Source organism: Dermacentor andersoni, chromosome 9, assembly GCF_023375885.2.
Source record: "Dermacentor andersoni chromosome 9, qqDerAnde1_hic_scaffold, whole genome shotgun sequence".
Classification (NCBI taxonomy): domain Eukaryota; kingdom Metazoa; phylum Arthropoda; class Arachnida; order Ixodida; family Ixodidae; genus Dermacentor; species Dermacentor andersoni.
This window is the reverse complement of record NC_092822.1, coordinates 134,549,451-134,575,756: the sequence shown is the minus strand read 5'-3', so window position 1 is coordinate 134,575,756 and position 26,306 is coordinate 134,549,451. Positions and strand designations below refer to the sequence as shown.

General features: G+C 44.0%; 2 protein-coding genes across 7 annotated transcripts in view; one reads left to right on the top strand and one right to left on the bottom strand.

Moving 5' to 3' along the window:
- Positions 1-26,306, bottom strand: part of LOC126529780 (5-demethoxyubiquinone hydroxylase, mitochondrial-like) — a 52,556-nt gene that overhangs the window by 8,052 nt on the left and 18,198 nt on the right. Inside the window, exons 2-5 of one of the 2 annotated variants that reach the window (XM_055070009.2) lie at positions 22,101-22,143; positions 9,773-9,791; positions 464-638; positions 246-399 (exon numbers count right to left, since the gene is read on the bottom strand). In XM_055070009.2, the coding sequence (XP_054925984.2) occupies positions 246-399; positions 464-638; positions 9,773-9,791; positions 22,101-22,140 (388 nt within the window). In that variant the 5' untranslated portion in view covers positions 22,141-22,143. Of the gene's footprint in view, positions 1-245; positions 400-463; positions 639-8,877; positions 9,050-9,772; positions 9,792-22,100; positions 22,144-26,306 lie in introns of those variants that run through there. The other variant, XM_055070010.2, reaches the window with a different exon arrangement.
- Positions 1-26,306, top strand: part of LOC126529774 (protein shifted-like) — a 384,912-nt gene that overhangs the window by 352,654 nt on the left and 5,952 nt on the right. For all 5 annotated transcript variants that reach the window (XM_050177290.3, XM_050177288.3, XM_050177289.3 and 2 more), the window contains exons 7-8: positions 10,552-10,647; positions 15,019-15,144. In XM_050177290.3, the coding sequence (XP_050033247.2) occupies positions 10,552-10,647; positions 15,019-15,144 (222 nt within the window). The remainder of the gene's footprint in view (positions 1-10,551; positions 10,648-15,018; positions 15,145-26,306) is intronic.

Genomic DNA, 26,306 nt, shown 5'->3' with positions numbered 1-26,306 from the left:
CAGGTTTGGAATCAACATCATGCTCCCTAGAAGCATTTACCAACCAAAAACAGTGTTACAATTGCTGTACTCCTCATGTGGGCCACAATCAAAAGTAGACCCTGCACATCACAAAGTGCATGGATTAGGTAGGTCGTGTCATCAAAAGATGCACTTTATGTGGGTTGTAGTCAAGTGGAGCGTCAACTTTTTAAGCTACTTCTGTAACAAATTGCTAACCTAACGTGCGCTGCGGTGCAGCTTACCGAAGCCAAGTGCGAATCCAGCAGAGTCCCACAGGGGCCGTAGTGCACTGGGTCGTGCCCGGTGCAGTGGCAAGAGGCGCTCAAAGGCGTGCAGGTGCTCCTTCTCCTGCTCCCACATGTTGCGCACCACGGGGTCACGGCCCAGCACGCACATCTGTAGAAAAACGCAGCACCTGCAGCATATGCATGACGATGCAGTGCCAGGTCTCGAGACTCACTTGACCGGCATAGATGCGGTCAGCGCCCAGCTCGCCGGCATGGTCCACACGTAGGATGCGGTCGTAAAGATGCCGCCGCCGCCGCAGCCTCGCCACTGCATCGCCATCTGCCAGTGAAGACGCGAACCGCACGGCTGATTTCATCGCCTGACGGCTTGACATCAGCATGGCCAACCTGCGAACATAATCTATCCGTCACCGATGCTAAAACACATTCAAATACAGTACCTTCACAATCTACTACACTTTCAGTACATGAACACCACCAACCATGCATTGGAATTCTCAATACAGAAAAGTAATTTGGTGTGCAATGACCTGTTCAGTATTGCACAGTGTGTCGAGCTTGTGCAGTAAAATGAAAAACAATGTGTGTGAAGGTAAACAGGAATATTAAGCTGTAGTAGTAAACTATGCTCCTTTGTAAAAGTTATTGCTATCGTAACAAGACCAGTGGCAACACCTCGCTGAAGTCACTGCATTACTTTGACGTGAGATCATAGGTTTCGACACTGTGGAAGGTGTCGTTAATTGTATATCAGTAAAAAAGGGCTACATTGCATTTCAAAGAGGATCACTTGGCCAGATTGAAGCACTCTCCCTGTGCCAATATGGACCAAATGCGAGAAAATGCTTTAAAATCCGTAAGGTCAGACTAATGCACTGCTTTTTGCGCTTCGACGAAAATTCAACAATAGCTAAGCTTGGCATTAGCAATTTTTTTTCCCAGAACAAATGTAGAAAACATGACTTTGACAAGAAAAAGAACGCTTTACCAAATGTAGACCTAGTTAGAGTTACTCTTTTTTGCACCTTTAAAGCAACTAAGCATTCATCAACAGACATCGGATGTTTTTGAAACTGCGCTTCAGGAAATGAATGGCGTGAAATAGATGCGAACAAAGAACACATGCAACAGGATGGGCACAAACCGAGTTTATTCAGGACAAGAATTTTGTGCACATTGAAGTCATGGTGAGCATACTACAAAGGCAATAATAATAAGAAAGTGAGAACGATCAGCGATCAACCGCACGGGCTGATCAAAAGATACGATCAGCTCTAGTGCTGGCCAGAAAAAGCAGTTTCTCAAGAACAAGGGACATAGACGGCATGCTAACATAAGCATCACCAATTCGCTTGATGCTATAGGCCTCTATTATCTTGCTCTCCATCTTATCTTTACCTCTACGGATAAACTAGCTTTGATTAAACTTTTGATAACGCCTCTATTCCTTGCATTAATGCAATGACCCGATGCACCCTATTCCACAACAAAGTGGGATGACAAAGAGTGGAATTTTGAGCACCCTAATTTTGAGTTATCGCGATCGTCAAAGCACAAAGCGAAAATGGCCACCTGCTATCGATGGTTTGAAATGCTGCTTTTGAGACCTTTCGCGCCGCTCACAGACACTCTGTGCCATAGGACGTGAAGGAGGAGAACTGAATTTTTGTTTTCTAAGCAGTTCGCTTTTTCTTTACCAGGCGTTAATTTTTTAATACACTGCTTAATATCACCATAGTCAAAGTAGAAAGCAAACTGGCCGCCTCCGGGAGCAGCACACACGCTTTGAAACATTGCAGATCTCGTGACTCTGCTGCATCTGCAGCTTATGTTATTGATGGAGCGAGTCTGAGGATGCTGCCTTATCGTCGGACTTTGAGAGCAACAATGACACAAGTCATCCCAAAACATCGGCAGCCGCAGCCCGGCATGTCAAACTATAGTGCTCGCACTTACATTTTTGTAGTGAAATACCTGTTCACTGAAAAATTGTGAATTTTTTTGTAGATAGTGCCTATTAAACGGCAATACATTTTGTATAGCTCATAATTTTTGTTACATTTATTTCTTAGTAGATACAAGCATGTCTTTACAAACTCTGTGCAGTTTTATCCTACAATCTCGATTCTGGCAATTTATATCTTTTTTATGACATCTCATTAATAAAACCTTTATGCATGAAAAGTGCATTCATTCTGCTTTTTGTTTATCTATTCAATGAAATGCTGAGTGCAGTAGTTCCTTCAGAAAAAAAGAAGTCCGGCGTAACCTACAAAAAAAAACACGTATTTTCCCTGTGGTAGGGACAGTTAAGGATGAAATGCTTTTGGCTCCCATTGTCCGCGACCTTCAAGTGACTTTGAGCTAAAAGCCAGAGCCGTGATTCGCGCACTCAAACGAGAAAATCCGGGCAATCGGTCAAAGCTTAAGAAAAAGCAGTCGTTTTGGCCCCCAGCCCTTTGTACAGGACTGCATTACACATGCTAGCTGCTGGCCAAACAAGTTACAAAAAATATTACTTCTGAGATCTTCCTTTTGTTTTTCAACAATATCACTCAAGCTGCAACTTTTAGTATGCTGAAGTTTTGTCACTTCCAATACCAACATTCAAAAGGCAGATACAGGGCACCTTACGCTTCATTGTCATCTTTTGGCGCTGAACGCTGGCGGTCTGTGTGTTCCGTGGCGTGAGTTTTGCGTTGCATCGACATGGCGCCACGCTGCGGGGCGCCTCCTTCAGGCGCTTCTACCTGCCGTGGTGGCTTAACGGCTGTGATGTTGTGCTGCCAAGCACGAGGTCACGGTATCAAATCCCGGCCGTGGCGGCCGCATTTTGATGGCGACCATGCCCTGTGCATTGTGGGCACATTAAAGGCCCCTGGTGGTCAAAATTAATCCGAAGTCCTGCACATCAGCGTGCCTCATTAGCAAATCGTGCTTTTGGCACGTAAAACCCTATAATTCAAGTCATTCTTCTTCTAGCTAGACGGTGCACTCTGTCTCCCTGGCGTCTCCCTTTTGCTGCTTGTCGTGCGGCCTTCAGCCGGTTTTCTTCTTCTAGCTGGACAGCGTCCATATGGACTAGTGCACAGATATAATATGGTGCGGTGGGGTATGCTATTGCGAACATGCATTAAACCTGTTAAGGTTGTGGCTAGTGTCATCTCCGATCAATCTGCTTTGCTGGTTGCAACTTAATGCTTACATCTACTCTCGATTACGGAAAAGCCAGCATTCTTTTCTTTGTTCTGTGTCTCATTTCTCAAAATTCTGCTATTGCACAAGATGTACTAACCAGCCCTAATTAACAAGCTGTTAAGGCCCCCACCAGGCTCCATAGCAAATTTTGGTTATATATACTGGAAGTTGTTATGTGTCCTCTCGGGAGCGTTCTACCACAAAAATTTTTCAAATCAGCTCATTAATAGCAGAGATGGAAATATTTCAGTGCCGCAAACCCAATTTCATGAAGCGAGCTTCACCGCAAACATAGACGCTCTCTCCAGTTGCCCTGTGCAGCCTCCGCAAGCGAAATTCCTTCCCTGCGTTCTCCCATATCGGAGCTTGAGGATCGTGCGACACATACGTCACAGGCCCCGCCTTCATCTTTTTTTCTCCTAGCTTTTTTGTGGCACGGCACACTTCCACTGACAACATTGCGCGCGAGCTGTTGACATTGTCTCGTTTCGCGCCGCGAATGATTTTATGCGCTGTGCACGAGGACACCTGACTAGCGGTATAAGTCAGTCCTACACGAATACTGAGGCAGACACAAGCAGATCACAGAGCATGATCCTGTGCTGTAACACAGTAGAAAATGACATAGTTTCAGTGTCTGTGCGGGTGACTGCACGATGTGGGAACAAGCAGACGAAACAGAAGTACATCTCTCTCGCTGTGGTGCAAAGTAAAACAAAAACATGCAGATATTCAGTTTGTGTGTTTTATTATTTCTCTAAGCTTTAATTCGTCTATTCAAGCAACATATTACACAAATAAGAGACGTTGCATCGAATAATTCTCGAAGTCGCGTGTCACCATGAGCGATTTCACAGTGCAAACACGTGTACGTAGGTGCACTAGCACTTGTACGTCATGCTCTGCCTTGGAGCCCGGCTGCTGCGAGGAGAAGGGAAAACGCCTCTCAGTTTGAAATATCAGGTCTTTCCGTGATGCGTTAAACTCCACGCAACCAAAAACGCAGGACACAAACAGGTAGTGGGAAGCGCAGCTTGCGGACGAGGATCAGGATAGCCAACTGGCTCTCCTGGACCAAGGCCAGCGAGCCACTCACACCAGTGGAATCCTGGACAGTGAGGCCCCAACCACGGAAGCTCAAAATTGTTTTATTCTATAAAGTTTCTCTCTCCCTCTCTCTCTCCACGGCGTGTAGCGCTGTAATACTTTGCAGACACGATCGTTATCGGGCATTGCATGCTCTGTGCTTAGCTCAATATGGCCAGACCTAGTGAGGGCCCTTTAAGAGGAAGCTTTAGCTCGGACCCAACTCCGATGCCGCCTATTCAAATACATGTAAAACGCAGGAATGCTCTTTTGAGATAACCACTGCGCTGATTTTAATGAAATTTGTTGAATTTGAGTGAGAAAGTTAAATTCTAATCACTGTTGCAAGCAAAATTTCGATTTAGGGCCTGAAAATTTTTATGGATTTTTCCAAAATTGGCATGTATGAAAAAAAACATAAGCACAAAGTTTAGAAATTTGTAGCCCTGCACCTAGAACAGATATCGCAGTTCTGTAAACTGCATCCATTAGAACATTCAAAGTGGACAAACTTTATATCAATATATATACTTATTGTTTACGAGGGTTTCGCAAAGGTTCTGCTCACACATTGGTGGTCTTGTTGAGAGTCATGCATAATATATAAATTTTGTCTGCATTAGATCTGCTATTAGGTGCCATTTACAGAATTGTAAACATAATAGTTTCGTGCTCAAAAAATTAAAAATTTGTTGACAATTTTTGTTTAAAAATTCACTACTTATATTGAAAATTTGCAAGCAGCAGTCACTAGATTTTAACTTTTTCTTTTAAATGCAACAAATTTCATGAAATTTGGTGCAGTGGGTGCCAAGAAAAACGATTTATCCTCTCCCATAAATTTTTTAGATAGGAGCTCCCACACTAAAACTTCCTCTTTAGGGCAACTCCAGCGTTTTTTTTTTTTTTTACCATATTAGGATATTGTCATTTTCAAATGGTATAGAGAGTCCTGTCACCGCTAGGGTGGTTCAGTTTGCTTAAAAATTCATCAATAATTTTAAACAACCGATAAACAACCCCCCTCCCTCCGGTTAGGTGGCGGGAGATTTGAATTTCGTAAAAAGTATTTGGGCCCTTCAGCTGCAATTTTCTTGTAAACTAAATCTTTTCTTGGCCTAAAAAAAGCATTCAGAGGTTTCTGGAATGGTATTTAACCGTCCACGTTGACTTAGTATTTGCCTTTAGTGCCCCTTTAAGTGCAATGAGATACACTATCCCTAACACGCACTCTGTAAACCTGTTGTGTGATATGTATCGCATGCCTTCTTTTTCTCATCATGGCATAAATGTTTGAGTCTAAAGGGGCCCTGCAATGCTGTTTTGGGGTCACCATATTTGCTCTTGATGTATTCTCAGCATGTCATAGAATACACAGCAAAAGGAATTGACGAGTCGCAATATAGTGAGTGCCACCTGCTGTTTTCTAACCACATACTCTCGCTTACAGACAGCATTTGTCCCTATAAGTTCATCCCCTGCTCCCCTTCCGGGGAGGAAGCCAGAGCATAAAAGCTTTTCAAAAGTTACTGCGAAAATTCCAGGCTCTCATGGTCGCTCCACACCCACTTACTACAACACAACAGACTCTGGCAGGGTAGAGGCGTTTTCAGGGTTCGCCGGTGGTAAAAGGGAAGATGTTGAATCAGAACGAGTTTGTGGTCAAGGTTACGTGGTTAGAAATATTGTTGCCTGCCCATGCGGAGCAACATTTTTGTGAATGGATGAAAATTTACCTACACAAACTGAAGTTATCAGTTCAGCTACCATCCACTTTAATTTTTGCTGCTTTAAGATACACTATGCCATGACGTTACATACCGCCCATGCGGTTGCCGAGCCTGCCCTGCCTTGCAACAGCGTTCAGTGGCATAAGCATGGAGTCACTGTTATGGTTACAAAAGCTCCTGTGCGGCGGCCGCTGGCGTGCCAAAGTGCTCAGCATGTGATGTGTCATTCTGATGGTTGTGAAATCTCACTTGTAGCTTTGCAATGCCTAAAATTGTTAGAAAACATAATGTGATAGCTTTTCTCGCAGTAATCACAACATCGCAAATCGCATATAACATTTTTAACCAATAGAAGTCTAACATGTCACGTCCTGCTACATAAAATAGTTGCATCAAGGCGATGCCATCAGTGCTGCTCAACAAGTTTTCCCGGTCACATTGCAGGGCCTCTTTAAGCAGACACTTATTTACTGTTGGCCATAACGCTATTATACAGTGAGTTTTAAGGCATCACAAATGCAAACTGGGTGTTCCAACAGTAAATTACGTCAATGAAGTGCCAGTCATAGAAAACAGGTAAAAATGTTTGGCACACATGTTTGACTTTACAAGGTGCAGACATGACAATGCTAACATTATGACAGGAGGCTATCTTAATGTTACAAGACAATGTGTGAATGTGCAAGACCACATGCACGGGTCTGAATTCCCTGCTTGATGTATCGCCGTCTTCAAAGTGGGTTCACAAATGCTGGAAATCAAGGGTATCCATCTTTGCCGATGCGGGTAAGCTAAGCTCTGAAGCGGCCATGCATGTTTTCTGAACGGTTGCCGTTTTGGCAGGCAGGCAGTAATGATAGTTCTTTTTTTCTATCTTGGACTGGGCGCTTCCGTACAGTAAAAGGCCTTTTTTACATCGGTAATTGTAGGCCTAGTAAATGCAGGCTCCGGGACTAACAGAAACTGACTTGTAAAAATTTTATACTATTCTCAACTGCATCATCTCAAATGTGAAGGTTGTTACCATGTTAGAATAGCCAAAGTGCAGTGGCCCCACGTGGCGCTGATAGTTTGTGTTTAGTTGCACTATGCCTGGCAACAGTGGCAAGAGGCCGCATGTAGGTGATTAAAAATTGTCAACACATTAGATGTGATGTGTTGACTAACTTAGTAAATATGAGAAAATTGTCAATAAAGAGGTACATATACCCTAACAACTGGAATGTCACTGACACAACTTGAACTGCATTTGTCAAAGTGCCTCAAGAAAATGTCACTAAGAAAAGGAGCAAGTGACAACAGCTGCTGGCGAGTGATTGTTGCTTCTGAGCGTGGTATGGATTTTTGCCTGATTGAAATCATGGTGAGTTCAAAATGACTTGAACTCGCCATGATTTTCAAGCACTAAATTAAAAAAAAATAATAAGCATAATAAACTTTTCCCTGCCGCCAGGAGACATGCCGAGCACAGCCGCACGGGTGTTCCCTTTTCGAAATAACATGCGTGCATTGCAGTCAGCTGGCTCTCCCTTTCTATGTGCAAAATATTTCGCTTTCTGCAATACAGTAGCGGCAAGGAGCGCCCGCATACTACGGAGAAGAGCTTTGAGACTATTCATGCGAGATGCACATCAAAATACATACATATAAGCATACATATAAAGCTCCAAGGTAAAGATGGGGGCCAGAGATCACAACACTGTGGCACCTTTTGATGACAACAGTCTGTCACTAACGGGGAAATGTTGCTTGTAGTATTGCTATGCAATTCGTTTGTGGGATAGTGCAGGCTAAAGTGAGGCCATACAGGCAGATGTAAACAGCAAAAGTCAAGCATTAAAATGGGCAAGTTGCATGTCAAATACCAGATACAGCGTAAATAGGCCAGGAGGCCAAAACAAACGTTCGGGCAGAGCAAAAGCAACTTCACCTCGCTGTCAAAATTCCTGACCACGTGACCAAGTTCCACTGCCATTCGCAACACTTTGGCTGCCCGACACCAGGCAGTTAAGCACCAAGTGGAAGCAATGAAAGGATCACGAGCTTATTCTCATGTATACCGGAGCAGTCATGCCTGCAATGCATATTTCACACCACGCCGAACGTAATGCTTCTGTGGTCGTGAGAATATAAACTTGAGCGTTGCCTCGATGTTTCCTTGTCTACGGCTTTCTCAGCAGGCGAGTGAGACACTCGTTGCCTCTGACTCAGTGGGAGATGTCTAGTGGCAGGGTGGGTAGAAATTGAACAGCGAACAAAGCCAGTAATTTCTCATGAAATGGAACTGAACGAGAATGTAACGATTTATTTAACTCCAAGAAAAGTAAAGAAAATACATTGGTTTCCGGTTTAAGCTGGGCAATACTTCTGGACCTTTTCATCTATGCGTTGCTGCAATGGTGGCTAAACTAAGCACATGCTCTTGCTTTACGAGTGGCTGTGCAAGCAGAATCTTGTTACGAGCTAGCTGATCGTCCAGGGAAACAAGCAGTACAAAAATTTGGAGGGCGCTAAAGCTTCGCCTTTAAGAGTGGAATGCAATATCATTCAAAGATCCCTGACTGCTTCTAACGACACTCAGCAACTGCAGCTTATGTAACTGTAATGTTTACCGCGGAACGCTGGCGGCGAACAATATTTGCACGAAGGCAAGCTTTCTGGTAGAAATGCTGCCTCTTGCGTGGGCCGCGATGTGGCAGAGGTGAGCACCATCTGAAGGTGTTGCAAGAAACCTGGCACGTTCAAATCTCAGATGCCGTGGCTGGCCTATGAATGGTAGAAGCGCTGGAAAAGGGATTTGTGTTTCAGTTTTCACGTAACAGAATTATGTTTTCTTGTATATTCAAATTACAATCTGGCGCTATGATACCTGTAGGTTGTGTGTAAGTCATATTTTTCTATTTTTCTGATGTATCTTACTTTGAGAAATTCAAATTGTTCAGTAACTTCTTCGCGCTAGACGGAGGGTCTGCGTGGTTGGGTATGCATTGTTTGGTTTACATGCTTCAGAATGATTTTTGCTGAAACCACGGTTGACACTGGATGTCAATGCCAGATTTTCTGCGACATAGGGTCCTTAACAATCGCATTAAAATGATAAGGACAGGAACTCTGCATGTACGTTAAGCATAGGTCGGAAAAATAATCAGAACTCTCTTCGACTCACACACAAATGACATTTTGCTTTAAGGATCACTTGGACTCAAACTCACCAAAAATTATACTCGGCCAAGCTCGCTTATCGTCATTATAATCATCATCATTCATTATACCCTTAAAGGCCCCTTGATGGGTATTACATAACAGTGGGGGGGGGGGGGGGGGGGCAGTGTTGGAAAATGTTGACATACAGTCATACGAGTTGTTACAAAAATGATACACAATAAGAATGCTCCGACACAGTAAACTGTTCAATTACCAAGCACAAATGAAAAAAATACAATGAACAATCACTGACATAATGAACAGACACAAAAAATACTGAAAGGTAAAAAAAAAAAAACTTACATTTGTCCAGACAGAAATACTGAATGGAAAGAGATAAGAGTTAGTACATGTGTTTCGTCAACATGTGTAACATCGACTTGGTACTCACCAGAGTTCTTAGCCAAGATCACTTCGACTCAAACCCACCAAAATGCTGCTCAGCCCGAGTGGCTCACTCAGGCTGACGGGTTGATTTGAGTGAGTAAACTCATGACGAGTTTGCCAGACAATGATGCCAAGTACGAAGTCAAGTTTATTCGTGCAAATCATTCACTTTTAAGAGCAGCCTACCGTAACACAATGAAAAGACCATACAAGGAAACAACTAAATAAATAAAAAATACGCAGCGTATCTGATCATTGCTATGCGGCACTATAGAAGATCAAGACAGTTGTTTCAAAATAATTCCTTCTCAAGAAGGCTCAATGAAGGCATACTGGTGCACTTTTCCCTTCGCCTCCGATAAACTGTATCAAAAAACTGTTCATGGCACAGGCAATAATTACTGCTTGATATGCGTAGTTCTGTTTCAGAGAAAAAGAACAGGCTTCTTTCTTTGCTTATTTTCTCCACTCAAGGTAAAAAATCTGCATATGACAAATGCAGCAAAAAAATGTTGAAGTTCGTTATGGGTGAGTTTGGGTGAGTCAAATTACTAGATATATTGAATTATCTTTAGCACATAAGCATGTTCGTTACAGTAACATGGTTCAAGTGTATCCCCAAACGCTCCTTGAGAAGGTTTCGGTTGCAACGCGATATCACGTTTCTTACTCTTGTTCTTCTTTCCACCTGCTAGGCATCTGTGCAGAAAAGTGCCTGAACGGGGGAAAGTGCATCCAGAAGGATACCTGCTCTTGCCGGCGTGGATACTATGGTCCCCGTTGTGAATACAGTGAGTTAGCACATTTTGAAGGTGCACTTGTAGACGAGATAGTCTTTGGACTGAGGGCCATGCTTCAAGGTTTAGGGCACTCATCCTCCCAGGTCTCACACGGATGTAGTGAGCACAGGAAGGCCACCAGCGCATGCAATGTTCCTCCATGGTATAAATGAACAGATAGAGGTAGTATTCTTTAGACTGTTGGTCTTGCACTATTATTATAGTTATTTTATAGTTTTATAGTTATTGCCATTATTTTAATTTTTTGTTTGTGTTTGTCTGCCAGTTTTTTTCGAGGAATTGCGATCTGGGTCAGTTGGTATATATTCATGAGATATAAACCAGCCAAAAGAGGAAGAACAGAGGAGAGACATGGCACACACAATGGGGCTGAGTTGACATAGTACGAGGCGAAATTTTACAAATCCAGGGAGATCCACCGTGGTTGCTTTGAGGCAATGGTGTTGGGCTGCTAAGCATGAGGTCGTGGGATTGAATCCCGGCCACGGCGGCTGCATTTTGATGGGGGCGAAATGCAAAAACGCCCGTGTACTTAGATTTAGGCTCATGTTATAGAACCCCAGGTGGTACAAATTTCCGAAGTCCCCCCCACTACAGTGTGCTTCATAATCACATTGTGGTTTTGGCACATAAAACCCTATAATTAAAGAAATCCAGGGAATTCTTTATTTTGTGTAAGCTCTAGTGGTAACATTAAAAACTTGCTGTTATGACTGCACTAAAGGCAGCAGACTTGAGTGATTCCTTCCTCTCTGAATTCCCACAAGACCATCATCGCAATTTTGTTTGCCTGCTTATTCCCTAAAAAAATAACTTTCAACCTCTATGGAGAACTGGTCCAGCAGTTGCAAGGGAATTGGTTGTGGTGAAGGGTACGGCTGTATAAAAATGTATTAGGTAATTTAAACTCATTACGTTTGAAAATAACGTAAATTACATCTAATATTTGAATGATCACTATAAATTCTATGACATTTGCATATCATAGAATATGGAAGGTATGATATTGCAGAAAGAAAAGTGTGTATTAGATAAATATGTTGTGCCCATCTTCTTTGCAGTGTACGCAACTCCCTCTCTTATGACCTAGTGCATGTTGTGGAGTAGGAAATATGTACGTGAACAGACTTGGCACTCCAAGACACCCCATATCTAAGTAGGCTAGATATGTTCAATTAACATGTGTAGCTTTACGGAACTGTTTGTTTGCAGCTGTTTTGCCTTATGCTTATGCCAATTAATTTTTTTGAAGGTGGTTCAACATATATTATTTGAATACATTTGACTCAGGCACTCTTACTGTATCATGCTTCTTTAATTATGGGGTTTTACAAGCCAAAACCACAATCTCATTATGAGGCACGCCGTAGTGGGGGACTCCGGAATAATTTGGACCATATGGGGTTCCTTAACCTGCCCCTAAATCTACGTACAGGGGTGTTTTCGCATTTCGCCCCCATCAAAATGTGGCCACCATGGCTGGGATTTCATACCGTGACACTGCATCATGTTTACTTTTCTTTCTTTTGTGTATTATTATGATGAGGTTGCATTGTGGCCGATTCAAGTTTAAAGAACTTCTGGAAAATCGTCATATCTTGCTTCCATTAATCAGCAGGACAACATCCAAGCACCTACCTGGCCAAGATTTCTGTAGTGTGGCACTTGAGATGGCCATGAAATATTGTTTCCTTTCATCATTTCTTAAATTGTTTGTGTAAATCAGTGATTATGCCACCGAGGATGAGGAAGTTGCTGTGTGCTTTTAAGGCTCCCAGAGTAGTTTTAAAGGCCTCACAAGGGGATTAATCAACATTGAAGGCAAGGTGTGTACTACAACTGATGTCACAAGCGAAATGATGCAGTGCCACCTACAAGAATTGAGTGATCTTTTTCCACATACATTTGATGCGTGGGGCAATTGGCAGCTGTGAACCCTGCCTGCTACTGTGTAAACTATATGGTGATATCACCGCAACATTGTTGTTGGCACTGATGCCATCAAGGCATTCTTTGTTGTTTTCCACCAACTGCCTGATTCTTGGTGCATGCTCTATTGTGGGCACGTGTCATGTTTGAGGCTGATCATCATCGTTGTCATGTACGCCCCTTTTGTGCTGCCGACGCTGTTTTTGTGAGCAGAGAAACGCAGTTTCACATCAGCATACCACTTCTTTGTCAAGAACAACTTCTAGGAGATGCACATAATGCCACCTTGTCCACTACAGTACTGCCTTTTCAGCCTCTGAAATATATGCACAGAGTGTGTGGAGCACAAAACCTTGAAGTAATTGCCCAGCACTGTTGTTGCATTGTGACTCCCAAATACACACTGCTCCAGTAACATGGGTTTGAATCACAACTGTGCATAACTTTTCTTTTTCTTCAACCTGTGGCAACGGTGAAGCTGGAGATGATGAGGAGGCCAGATGACAGCAAAAATAGTTTTTTGTTGATGACAACAATGGTTTACAGTGTAAGGCAACAGATGGACAAGGCAAAGCCAATTTTGAGGACTTAACTGCTTTCACGTGTGATGCAAAGAAGTCAGCTGTTTCATTGCATTGCCCAGGTGTTGTTGTCCTGTATAAAACTGTCAGTCTGTCCTATATAGGACAGACTAGACGCTGCATAAATGAACGAGCCAGGGAACACAAACTAAATCTAATGAAAGATGGCGTGGCACATTTTAGTTCAAACTAGCTGGTTGTTATTGAAAGCAGAAGCCGTTTTTCTGAAAGGAAAAAGTGCTTTGCTATCATTTGGGCTATGGTGAAATTTCAGCCTTAGCTATACAGTAGGCTGTTCAATATCGTAAGCGACCACCATGCCTTGTGTTGGCTGGAATGGAGGACCCTTCAAGCTGTGTCGCATCATAGAGCCCAAGAATCCACGCAGGAATTTGAGGCCACAGTAATCTGCAAGTTGGAACGAAAACACTCTGATCCCGACTGCTTGTGCCCTTGAAAAACTGCCCCTACTGACATACTGCCGCAAGACAAGATGAGCGCAGACATTTGTGCAGCAGGATTGTCGAATAGCTGCAAGACAAGGCCGACTTTGTTGTCCCTAGGGCATTTATGCGTGCATTGTCTTCGTTTTTTTTGCAAAACAACACCCTTGTAAAGAAAAGCTTCTCGGTGTGCCTTCACCACTGCAGCCAGAGGTGCTGCATGCTTTCCATGATGACCCAGTGGCAAAGCACCTCGAGCAAGCCACCTTGGTTTCACGAGTTTCACTGCCTCTGTAGGCTTTGATGAGGTCCTTCTCTGAAGGCTACCCTAGGTCCATCCCTCACTTCTAATACACATATAATATTTTGTCATAGCGTGACCGCCATCTTAGAAAGAGATCGCGAATAGTCAGTCACTTGGTTTATTATATTTGTTCCGTAGTAAATTTCGCAGCAATGCCTCATTGTTCCAAACAGAATTCAGTTTGTGGTAGTTAGGGCAATTCCTTGAGACACCTTATAAATGCCTTAATATTTTAACAGGTCTTCTCTCAAGTGCACTCCTAAAGTAATGCCTTAATTTTAAGCAGCAGAGATATTTTATTTCATTGCTTAATTTTTTTTTAATCTACAAACTACCATCGGGTAGCTTAGTGACTACGCTGTTGCACTTCTGATCTCGAGATTCAGATTGGAAATGGATCCACAGAAAAAACACATGAACAAAATGACATAACACAAGTTATAACACAGCGCTTGTGTTATCGTGTCATTTTGTGTGTGCTATTTTTTTTTTTTTTACGTGGTGACATTTTTCTGAGCTGACCGCATTTGGACATAGGCAAACTGCTAGAACGCTCGTGCACTTAGATGCGGAGGCATGTTAAAGAAACCCAGGTGGTCAAAATTCTTCCAGAGTTCGTTGGTGCTGTGTGCCTCATAACCAGATAGTGGATTTTGGCTTCGTAAGGCTTCGTACTGCCACAAAGACAGGAGAGTTTTTTTAGCTACAACGGTGCTAAATTAAAATTAAATTATGGGGTTTTACGTGCCAAGACCACGATCTGATTATGAGGCACGCCGTAGTGGGGGACTCCGGGACCATCTGGGGTTCTTTAAAATGCACCTAAATCTAGTACAATGGTGTTTTCGCACTTTGCCCCCATCGAAATGTGGCTGCCATGGCCGAAATTCGATCCCGCAACCTCGTGCTTAGCAACCCAACACTGTAGCCACTAAGCAACCATGGCGGGTTACAACAGTGCTAGAGGCGTGTTATGTATGCTTTGTGTGTTGTGGTTCCTGAATGCCCATTAATTTTACACTACCTGCCACCATAAATTCGTACCAACTAGCCTGATCAAGTTAAGTATGAAAGGAGGCTTAGCTTCAAAACAACGTCAATGCAGGCAAGTGCTCCATCCCGTGCCTCAACGGCGGCCGCTGTGTTGGCGTCAACCAGTGTCGGTGCACGAGGAGCTTTGTTGGCCCGCAGTGTGCTCATCGCATCGACAGCACTGCAGCAGTGCAAAGGGGTGAGTACCAGACAGACAGTGCAGGCTGTAATGCTCAATTTTATCAAAGGTCCAACCAAAATAGTCCAAACATCGCTACATAATCTGAGTGTCGCAGATTTCATTTTTGTGGCAATATATTGACACTTGTATTTGTTTATTTTTTCGGGTGACCGGTTTTCACCATCGAACAAATGTTATTGACCTGCGTGGGACGCGCCCGCCTGTATCGGGCCTTCTTCAGTGTATCAGAAGTTTCTCGAATGTTATTGATGGTTCTATCCGTTGTCTGTTGTCACTGAACCTTGTGTAATCCGATTGTATGCGCGACATGAATTGTGTAGAACTTTCTGAAAGACACGCGGGCACCAGAGATTGCTCTTGAACCTTCGATGACTCATGTATAAAGGCCGAAGCACTTGACCCGCTGATCAGATTTCGCCGATCGCCGACTGTGTTTGCTGCTATCATTGTGCTTTGGGTGTAACTTGCTTTCATAGGCACAGGTTCGCCCAAATAAAAAGTTATTTAAGTCATTCCCAGTTTTATGATTGTTTTCTTCATCGTCACTACAACGTAATATCTGGTGAAGGTGCTTTTGCGTTCATGTAAAGCACGCCCCCATCAACCTCACACACCAAAGACAACATTAGTGTCGCCCCCAACCATCGAGATAGCCGCAGGCTACAATACCTGCCCCCAGAGCACGCACTTCTACCTGAGATGACTGGAAAGAACGTGGCCAAGTCAACAACCACAATGGTAGCCCCAGCGTTGCCCATCGTGCTGCAACAGCCCAGGGAGCCGCCAACTTCCCGCGGATCATCATTAAAAAATTATGGGGTTTTACGTAGCAAAACCACTTTCTGATTATGAGGCACGCCGTAGTGGAGGACTCCGGAAATTTCAACCACCTGGGGTTCTTTAACGTGCACCTCAATCTAAGTACACGGGTGTTTTCGCATTTCGCCCCCATCGGAATGCGGCCGCCATGGCCAGGATTCGATCCCGTGACTTCGTGCTCAGCCACTGAGCAACCACGGCGGGTGATCATCATTCAAGGACGCGGAAAACTGGCTTGTGAAAACTGGAAACGTGTGAAAAGGTCGCTACATTTAACAAGTGGAACAGCGACGACAAGCTGCGCCATGTTTTCTTCTCATTGGAAGACACCGCCAGGATGTGGTTCGAAAATCAAGAAACCACCTTAACAACGTGAGACTTATTTCGCTACGACTTCCTACACTCCTGTGCAAAGAGCGAGCACAAGCTCTGCTGGAAACCCGAGGGCAACTGCCCAATGAGACCATCGCCATCTTCACGGAAGAGATGACCCGTCTTTTTCGACATGCAGACGCGGAAATGTCGGAGGAGAAAAAGGACGCTTCCTGATGCGGGGTGTAAAGTAAGAACTTTTCGCCGGAGTGATCCGCAACTCCCTGAAAAACGTAGCTGAATTTTTGACAGAGGCAATGACGATTGAAAAGATGCGGGAAATGCGCAACCGCCAAATGCTTTCGCCGAAGTGCGAAATTCAAGCACTAGGCTCTGACGAGCTCCGAGAGACCATAAGAACTGTCGTATGTGAAGAACAGCACGGGATGTTCCCTTCTAGACAGCCCATAGTAGCATTCGTTACTGACATCTTCTGAGAGATGCAGCAGTCACTTGCAGTCCCCGAATTGTTGTGGCCTCAGCCGAAAGCGATGACCTACGCTGCCACAGCCTGTCGTCCCGCTCCCCCTCCGAGCCAGCACCAGGGCCCGTTCACGTTGCAGTTGTGTCGTTCGCCACTGCCAGTTCGCCCTCTGATCGCCCAGTGCAGCTACCCAAGGAAGACAGATGTATAGTGCTTTTCAGACCGCCACCCGCTCTGCTACCACTGCGGAGAAGTGGGTCACGTCTACCGCCGGTGTACATACCATGACTTGGGACTGCGAGGCTTCGCCGTCAGTGTGCCACGTCCACAGCTTGGCGAACGGCCTCGTGATATCGCCGACTACATTGCCACAACACAATTGAGACCCCAACGTTCGTCGCGTTCGCCGTCACCAGGACACTGTGTGTCGCCCCAGCGCCGACCATACACAGGACCAGCCCATGGCTGGTCCGTAAGCCCATATCCGGCAAACTAAAAGCAGCAACCAATGGAGGTGCAGTTGCTGTAAGTTGAAATACCGAAGATCCTCCGCCGCCGCCGATGACCCTTCAAGATAAATCTGGATGACGTAGGAACGACGGGCCGCCATCCCGATGAAGCCTCGAAGCCCAGGATACGCTAAGAAAATAATACCGACCTGACGACAAGACATACCAGCTAAAGAACAACATGATGCAGCCATGGTGCAATTCCATGACCCAATTGCAATTCAGAACGAAGAACCACCAACCTTAGTGTGCCTTTCGATGGCCACAATGTCACCGCTCTAGTAGACACAGGAGCCGTCTACTTCGCGCCATCGCTGGACACTTTGCCGCCAAGATGAAGAAAGTCGAAACTACAATAGACGGCCCTCATATCTAGACAGCTAGAGGACACCTTATAATGCCATCCGGAATCTGCGCAGTACAAGACTGGACTTACACTGCGACCCTCGTTATCCTTCAAGAGTGCTCACGCAATTTAATTCTCAGCATGGACTTTCTGAATCAACATAGCGTAGTCATTGACCTAAAGTTGAAGTTGATAACGCTGTCCGCAGACCAAGTGATACCACCGGAGAGAACTTCGAGTCAGCATGCCTTAGGAGTACTTGAAAACCAAATCAGCATCCCGCCTCACTCCAGCATTGTCATTTCTGTCGGCACCCACACACCCGCAGACATAGAAGGTGTCATCGAGGGCGACCAACGTCTACTGCTCAACTGTGAAATTTGCGACACAAGAGGGATTGCTCGAATGCACGGAGGGAAAGCAAAAGTGATGCTGACAAACTTCAGCCACGAGTTCAAGTGCATCAACAAGGGCGCGACGATCGCGTACATTAAGGAAATTGTTGAAACCAGCAATGCATTTGTCCTATGGATTCTGTCGCATCGACCCTGACGACCATAGTTCCCAAACCAGTCTTTGACATAAATCCAAGTCTTCCCTTGAGTAAGCAGCAACAGCTTAAAAGTCTGCTACGACAATACAAAGACTGCTTTTCAACGTCATCATGTATGTAATAAAGGGAAAATAAGACATCCACCCAAATGTAGCAAATTGCTACAAAGGAAACCCATACGGGTTCCTCGAAAGAAAAGCCTCGCAGTTGAAGAAAAATTCGTCCTGGTCTGGGACTCGAACCCCGGACCACCGCCTTTCCGGGGCAGCCGCTCTACCATCTCAGCTAACCAGGCAGCTAGCAGATGGTTAGCTCAGATGGTAGAGCGGCTTAAAGGATCCTTCAGGACACCTTACATGTTGGAGTCTCAGACTCCAGGAATTTGACCTCAGTGTCGTCTACAAGTCTGGATGCAAGTACTACGATGCCGACTGCCTATCACGTGCCCCCATTGAGCCGCCACCACAAGACGACGAAGGTGATGCCTTCCTAGGAACAATAAGCGCGGAAGAGTTCGCTGAACAATAACGAGCAGATCCCATAGCTAAAAGGCCTTGTCGAGTATTTGGAAGGCAACACCAACGTTGTCCCTAGGGCATTTAGGCAAGGGTGTCCTCGTAAAGAAGAATTCCCCAGTCCATGCAAACTACCTTCTTGTTGTGCCCGCAGCACTGCAGCCAGAAATCCTGGACACCTTGCATGATGATCACAAAGCGGGGCACCTCAGATTTTCCCGTACGCTCACAGGATACAAGAGGGGTAACTACTGGCCGTGCCCCACCATATTCTTAACATCTTGATGAGGGCTAGTTGGTTCATATTAATAACCGAGATTGAACAGTGCAAATAAAACAAAGACACAGAGAAACAAATACCACAAACAAGCGCTGACTGCCAACTGGAAATTTATTTGAAGTTCTCCAGCGATTTTATACATTCCCCAGTATAGACATGCATACACCAGTCATATATACATCAGCAACATCACAGTCTTTTATGCAATAAAGCTATAAACATTTATCTCCTTCCTTTCGAACATAATATGCCTCTATTATTTATCTTTCCCTTTTTCCTTTCCCTATGAATTTTGTCTTTTAATATATGGGAGTACATACACACTTGTTACAATGTCCCGCTAAATTACTTCCATAGCCGTTATTGTAGTGCTGAGAAGCTCTTTCATTGAAAAACTGTCCCATTTGTCCTGTATAAGTTTTTCCACAGCTCAGCAGTATCTGATAACATTGCACGTGCAGCCAGTGAAGCTAGATTTACGACTGGTGGTGCGCAGGGGCCTTTTGAGCATTTTCATTCGATTGCATACCGAGGAAACCTTGCATGGAGCACTGAAAAGTAAATTAACATTATGCGTGTCGGAAACTTTTCTTAGTTTGTGTGACAACTTGTGCAAATCCACAAAGTGATTTTGCAGATGTATATATGACTGGTGCACACGTGCCTATACTGGGAAAGGTATAATATGGCTGGAGAATTTCAAATAAATTTCCATTGGGCAGGGGGTGGTTGTCCGTGGTATTTCTTTCATGTCCTTGTTTTGTCTGCGCTGTTTAACCTCAGTTCTAAATATTTATTCTGTGCAACACCACAGTTCAGCCTTTTGCCAATCAATTTGGCTAAGTGAAACTGCAAGTCCGTGAGCCTGTTACAACGGAGCCACCTACAACATACTTTTGGATCTGATAGACCATACTTCAGTTTGCTCTGCCTAGTAGAAATTTTACATTTAACAAATGTAGCTATGACAGACTATCGGCTACAACAAATAACATTTTGAATAATTTTTTCGCTAGTTGAAGCATGTACTTTTGCAGTGGTGAAGTATGCATGCGACGGTGCACTATGAGCAAGCTTTCTTGGTCACTCACGGAAAGCATGAAATACACTAGCCTTTCAGGAATGGGCAGTGACAAACTTCCTGCATGGCAACTTTTTGGAACGACCTTGCAAGCGGCTTGGTGCTGAGGGCATCGGTAGGCTTAGCCTACTTCACTTCAACGCCATAGCAGATTGTGCTTTAAAAACAATCACCACTGATTATGAAATGCATCATTTTGAGAACGCTTTCTAATTGCATCAATTCACAAAAAGGAAGATACGCGATGTCAAGATACACAAAAGGAAGTCTTGCAATACTGACCAGTGGCCGAGCTCAGAGTTGCCACATGCCGTTAGTGCAAACTCAACATGGTGTGCTAAATTGCCTGTGTACAAGTGTAGTCATGTGCTGAGGTTGCATAAGCCAATAAAGCTATAAGGTTAGGCTGCATCTCCATAACCACCGAACAATGATGACCATGATCACCCCTTCCTGGACTAGCTGTCATCATCGTTAGGCCATCATTGGCGAAGCCATTCCTAAATACGATTGTGCGATACATCATTTCACTTTTTACCAGTTTGTGCTGCCAATAGTTATCAGGTCGTCGCTTGGCACAAGATATTTTTTTATTGTTTATTGTGAAGGATCTGATCAGATTGCACGCACGTCGCAAGTTGTAGCGTTGTATACTTGAATGTACGCAAACACCAGTGACTAATCGGGAATGAACAGTTAGACACCTATAAATAATGGACTAACTTGACCAATGAGATTAGATTTGACGACCACTGCTATTATTGCTACTTGAGCACTCGCTTTACAAGTGCGTCAAATAGCGAGTTAGATTTTAACTCACACTTTCGGCAGTTTGCTGTTCTTTGTCACCACAAATATGTGACAATAAGTTCATCAATCGAGATTATCAGCAGTACAGCTTCCTTGGTGATGCACATAAATGTGTAATGTTTTTGGTGCACTAAGCAGTTAGCTAGCTATCGGGATATACTGTAAAAAAAAAAAAAAACTGCTGAAAGTTTTGGTTTTGTTAGTGCTGCATAATGTTCGCAACCAACACTCACGTGCACAAGCCACTCACACTTATCAAGCCATTGACAAGTTATCACAAGCCTTCAAGGACACACTCTAGTGATGCTACGCAGAACGGATGCACTTGGGTGAGCCCAAAGTGACGTCGACCAGCCGGCCGAAACGGGCGTCGCCAGCCATGCAGTGCAAGTGGATTACAGACGCATTGGCGAGCCTCCCAGAGGACCTTGTGCGTCGTGCTTTTAAGAAGCACGGCATATCGAACGCGCATTAGTGGCGCAAAAGATGGGAACATTTGTCGAATTAGGAACTGTCTGAAGAAACCGGAACCAAGGACGACAGTGATCAAAGGGTGCTCTAAGTAACTGCTTTTGCACAGTTTTCCTCGCTTGTATTATACACAGATAAATTTTTTCTTTCGATTTCCTCGCTTAAAAAATTTCACCTGGTGTCATATTCAGGTCTGTATTTTATGCAGGTTCTTGAGTCACGGCCCCTTGCAACACCAGGGCTTTGAACCGGATGCTCCCACTGTACTGCATTTGCAGTAAACAAATGTGGTGTGCCTTGAACTCTTCAGAGTTCAAAAAATGGATTTAATGGGTCTCACCAGGAAATATAAAATTCCTTCTTTTGTGGTTAACCCCTCCAAGAGCCAACTGAGCAACACTCCTTTTCTTCATTGACATGTTCTCCAACCTCGCAAAAAAAAAAAAAAAATTGCTTGATAACCTTACTGTGCCCTACGAAATTATTTTAATGGGTCATATGAAAAATAGTCCAAAAATATAGAGCTCCTACTTTATTTAAAGTACAACAATGGAGAGTAACAGCACGCCTTGTCATCTCCCATGCAGCGATTCCTGGCCCAAGGTAGCATAAATGCTAGGTCAGTGAAACAGATTTTAAAAAAAAGGCACACCACTCAATAAATTGCATACTTCTCAAAAATGATTTTCAAAACCATTTTATACCACTAAATTTACCTAAGCAATGCTCAATTGATCTTAATTATCTTAGATTGACATTAGTTGGGTACCAACCAATAAATGTGTGGGTGTGACACGCCATCACCGATTCCATTGCCTGCAAACAAAAAAGAAAGAAAAGGAGCTATTTTGAAATTTTACTAAACTATTTTTTCATTGAAATTAAGGCTGGAAATTATAATGCAATGCGCAAGTATGCTAGACCATCAAGCAGGGTGTGCAGAAGGGCCAGCTTCCAAGATGTACAACAATACAGTGTAGGTGGCATTGAAAAAGAAAAAAAAAAAAAAAAAAAACAGGAGCGACCATTATGCGACACAGCCGGCCTTTGCAAATCACAAAGCCAGCCCTTTCCATTTTATTCTCGCTTATTTCTCTACGAGTAGGTTTTAGCCGATACGTACTGGTTTGCTTACTTTGATAACCATACGGTGCAGATTTTCTCCCAATGCAACTTTGGCGGCTTCTCACTTTTCTTCATTGCAATGCGCAAGTGCAGCAGCCGCACGTTACTGCTGCATCTGTTGTCTTCTCCAAAGAGTGCACATTGAGATGGCTTTGTACTCTAGAACCTACTGCAATATGATCATGTGCTGGGCAATAGTGTTCTGGCTTCAATTGTATTAAGTCACACTTCCTCCTAGTTTTTCCTTGTTCTGTGGTCGCTAGGCTCAATGCTTGCATCCGAGCTCCAACATACTTGAAGTGTACACAAATCGTATGCCTCTGTTCAAGCCAAAGTCCTTGCACAACACCTCCCTATCGGTCCCACTGTTAAAATTTACATCTCTGGAGGAGTTGTTTCTGACTTGTGCATCTGACAGGCCAGTGAATTTCACTATGTCACCAATAACCAAAACTTCCACTTTGAATGAATTTGGCCGCTTGCAGGAACACAAAGTGACCACTGTTAGTGAGCCACGGTGTTCAACTGAAGACTGATCTTGAGCAATGCTTATATGTACACATTCCTTCGGTTGTATAACCATAGCTGCTAGGCCATGTGAAGGGGTACTATTGTGAGCAATATGAGCTGGAACAGAGGAGCACGTGTCAGATAGCCTCGAACTCTGCTATGGGCAGCCACCATGGGAAACAAAGTGGAAAGGAGGACGCTGTCCTAATAACTGTTGGCACCATGCGTCTCTTTATACAAAGTGCAGAAGTTTGCATAGCCAGTGCACATTGATAAAGCTGTTTGATATTGCGGTTACTGATAACTTTGTGCACCGAAGCGGGGCCAACAGCAGCACCGTTTTGAAGCATAAGCATTCAAGAGCTCTGGGAAACCTGTCCATCTGCCTGTAACACGTGGCACGATTCGCTCCACAAGATATACAAGAGGTCCTATGGAGGTATACCTGAAAATACCTCATGCTAAATGCAGAAATAGGTGCTCAAGAGCTGCACTCTTAAAAAAAAAATAACAAAGCGCGACTGAAAAACAAAATTACTCACTTTAAGTTACTGCGCACCTAACTTATCGGCTATCGGCGGCCAATGACATGCCGTAAGCTGCCGTTTTCGACATATGCAGACGCGGTGGGAGTGCACAGTTAGCGGACTTTCCCCTCTGTTTTCAACAGCACCATCCAAGTATCACTTTAACTCGGTTTTGAGGCTATTTGCCATGTGTTCGCGTGTTCCTGCTCATATTGCTCACGATAATACATTGCAGTGGAGCTGCTTAGCACAGCGACTGCTGCTTGCGTCTTTTTTAGATTTTCATAAGAGTGGTGATGCAATGATTGTGGTGTTGAGAGGCCTGGCATTCCGAGTCAGCTGGCATTCGCAGACTTCAAGGCCAATATAAAATCTCGTTTAGCTACTTCTGATCAGTCATATATTTATTCATGTACCCCGAGGGCATCACATCAGGGAGGTGAGGGGGGGGGGGGATTCAGTTCACATACATGAAATCAATACACAAGGCAAGGTATAGACAAATAAAAAGAAATTCTAACAGGAACGCATACAAACTATTCAAAGCCAAACTGCTCTAAGTAAAAGAGAAAACAGAACACTGAATCAGCTAGCTGGGCTGATCATCCATGTCAAAGGATACACAGTGAACAGTGTAAGCAATACAAGCAGGATGCAGAATTTCACATATTAATATAACTATGTATGTAAAAAATGAGACACGTACATATAAGCGTTCGCACCCCAAGACGACTTTAATTTGCGAGTGAGCACGTCATCATCAGTGATACCAGCAATGTCTCCCGGTAGGTTATTGCACTGGTTGACAGCAATGACAAGAGGTGAATGTAGAAGCTGGTTAGTTCTTGCAATGAACGGTTCTGTTTTGAATTGGTGGTCCAGACAGAAAACACTCGATGGGAAGGTATGGTAAATGATGGTAACTGGGAGCTGCTACGATAAACTTTGTCAAAAAGATACAAAAGTTATGGCAGTCTACACGATTTCAGAGAAGACAATCCTAGGGACATCTTTATTTCACTTACACTGGATGTTAAAGAGTAATTTTTGCTATGAAACTGGCGTTTTTGTTCTGAAGTTATTCAAGTTTATTTATTAGTTACACCTTGCGAGGATTCGAGATTTGTGATGCATAATCTGGGTGATGCATAATATTCCACACAAGACATTGCATCTCTGGTTATGCTCCAGAACATTGTGGCCAATCATTTTGGTGCATGATTTGCCCTCATAAACTATTTTTGCTTGTCTCTTACAGTGATTTGAATGTTGCTATGGTGGGCAAAACCTAGGTTGCACAAGAACACCGCAAAATACAATACCACATGGACGAGAACAAAGAAAACCGAAGGGCCCAATATTTATTGGTCATATTGTTACGTAGGAAGACGCAGACGAAATGCTATGTACAAGTATATTTACAAGAAAATACGCTGCGCTTGGCCAAAAGGCAACAGCCCGCGCTAGCTTCTAATCATCGTCTTCATACTGCTAGCCTTTTCGTGATCGCACATATTGTTCCGTAGCAATATCATAAAAAGCCTTAAAAATCTGCTGGTTGCTTGAAAAGGAATTGCGCTTTCCTATTCTCTCCCATTGGCAGCCCGCTACTTTGTCCCATGATGTGCTTTGGGGTAAAGCAATATGACGATTCTGTGCCAATTTTTACAAGTTTTACAGACAACACAACTGCATCACGTGGCTGGATAAATGGCAGTAAATGTGTCAGAAAAGTATTCAAGCCGAGGGGAGAGTAGCTTTGAAGTGTTACAGGGACAAACAACGAAATATGTGCAAAATTTCTCATGTTCATGCACATGTAGCTTGATGACGTGGTACAAGTAAAAATGCATGCTTGAAACCATTTAGAAGGGTGCACAAAGGATATTTATCTCTGAAAGTTTAATCGGAGTTTTAGGCGAGAAAACATTTTTTATGTCGCACGCCACGTCCCTAGGCATGCTTCACTGCGCTGCAGGCTTCTATGGGGCAACTGCGGCGGCTGGTAAGATTGTATGCTGTTTTCACGTGGCTGGCAACTTGGAAACAGTGTGGCTGGCTGGCATTTCAGAAGGGCATCAAGGGCTGCCGATTGGTGCTAGGAGCTGCAGTTTCACTCCCACATCAATACGTTCGTGCAGGTGTAACAGGTGCAGTAGAAGTTAGGCTGTGGGACCGGTTTTGGTGCTTTCAGGAGGGGGAAGTCTTTAGTGCCTGTGTGGCTGAATAGGAGGTGAGCCCAGTGTTAGAGTCATCAGCGATGATGGCATGAAGTGGCGAAAGTTGCGCATACCTTTCAGGGATATCATGGACTCCAACCCTGCTGAGCACCCTTTCTTTTTTTTTCAACCCTTTGCTCTGGCACCCAAAGCACAGATATATCCGACATATTTTTGTGACCGTGCAAACAGCTGTTCGGGTGCCCTCACCTGAAAACCAGCGCCATCGAAGGTGCTCCTGCCAGGAGACGTTACAAGGTTCCGCTCTGGAACTAAAGTCGTTTGCATGCTAGCACAAATTTAAAAATTTTTTATTGTTTTTGTACTGTGACGACGCAGCGTCAAAGAAATTGTGAATTTTTTTTTTAATGAGAAAATTCATCTTTTAGTACTTGCAATACTTAATCTTGAAAAGTAGCCACTGCAGCTATGGTATGCCCGACACAGTTCGAAATTGCAAGTGATTTTGGACAGAGGGCACCAATTTCTTTGGACCAATGGCATGCAACAAAGGGATGTAATGTAGCTTGTGTATTTACCCAGCGATAAGATTGGGGAGCATCTCGCATGAGGAAGCTCTCTGCAAATTCCAATTGAA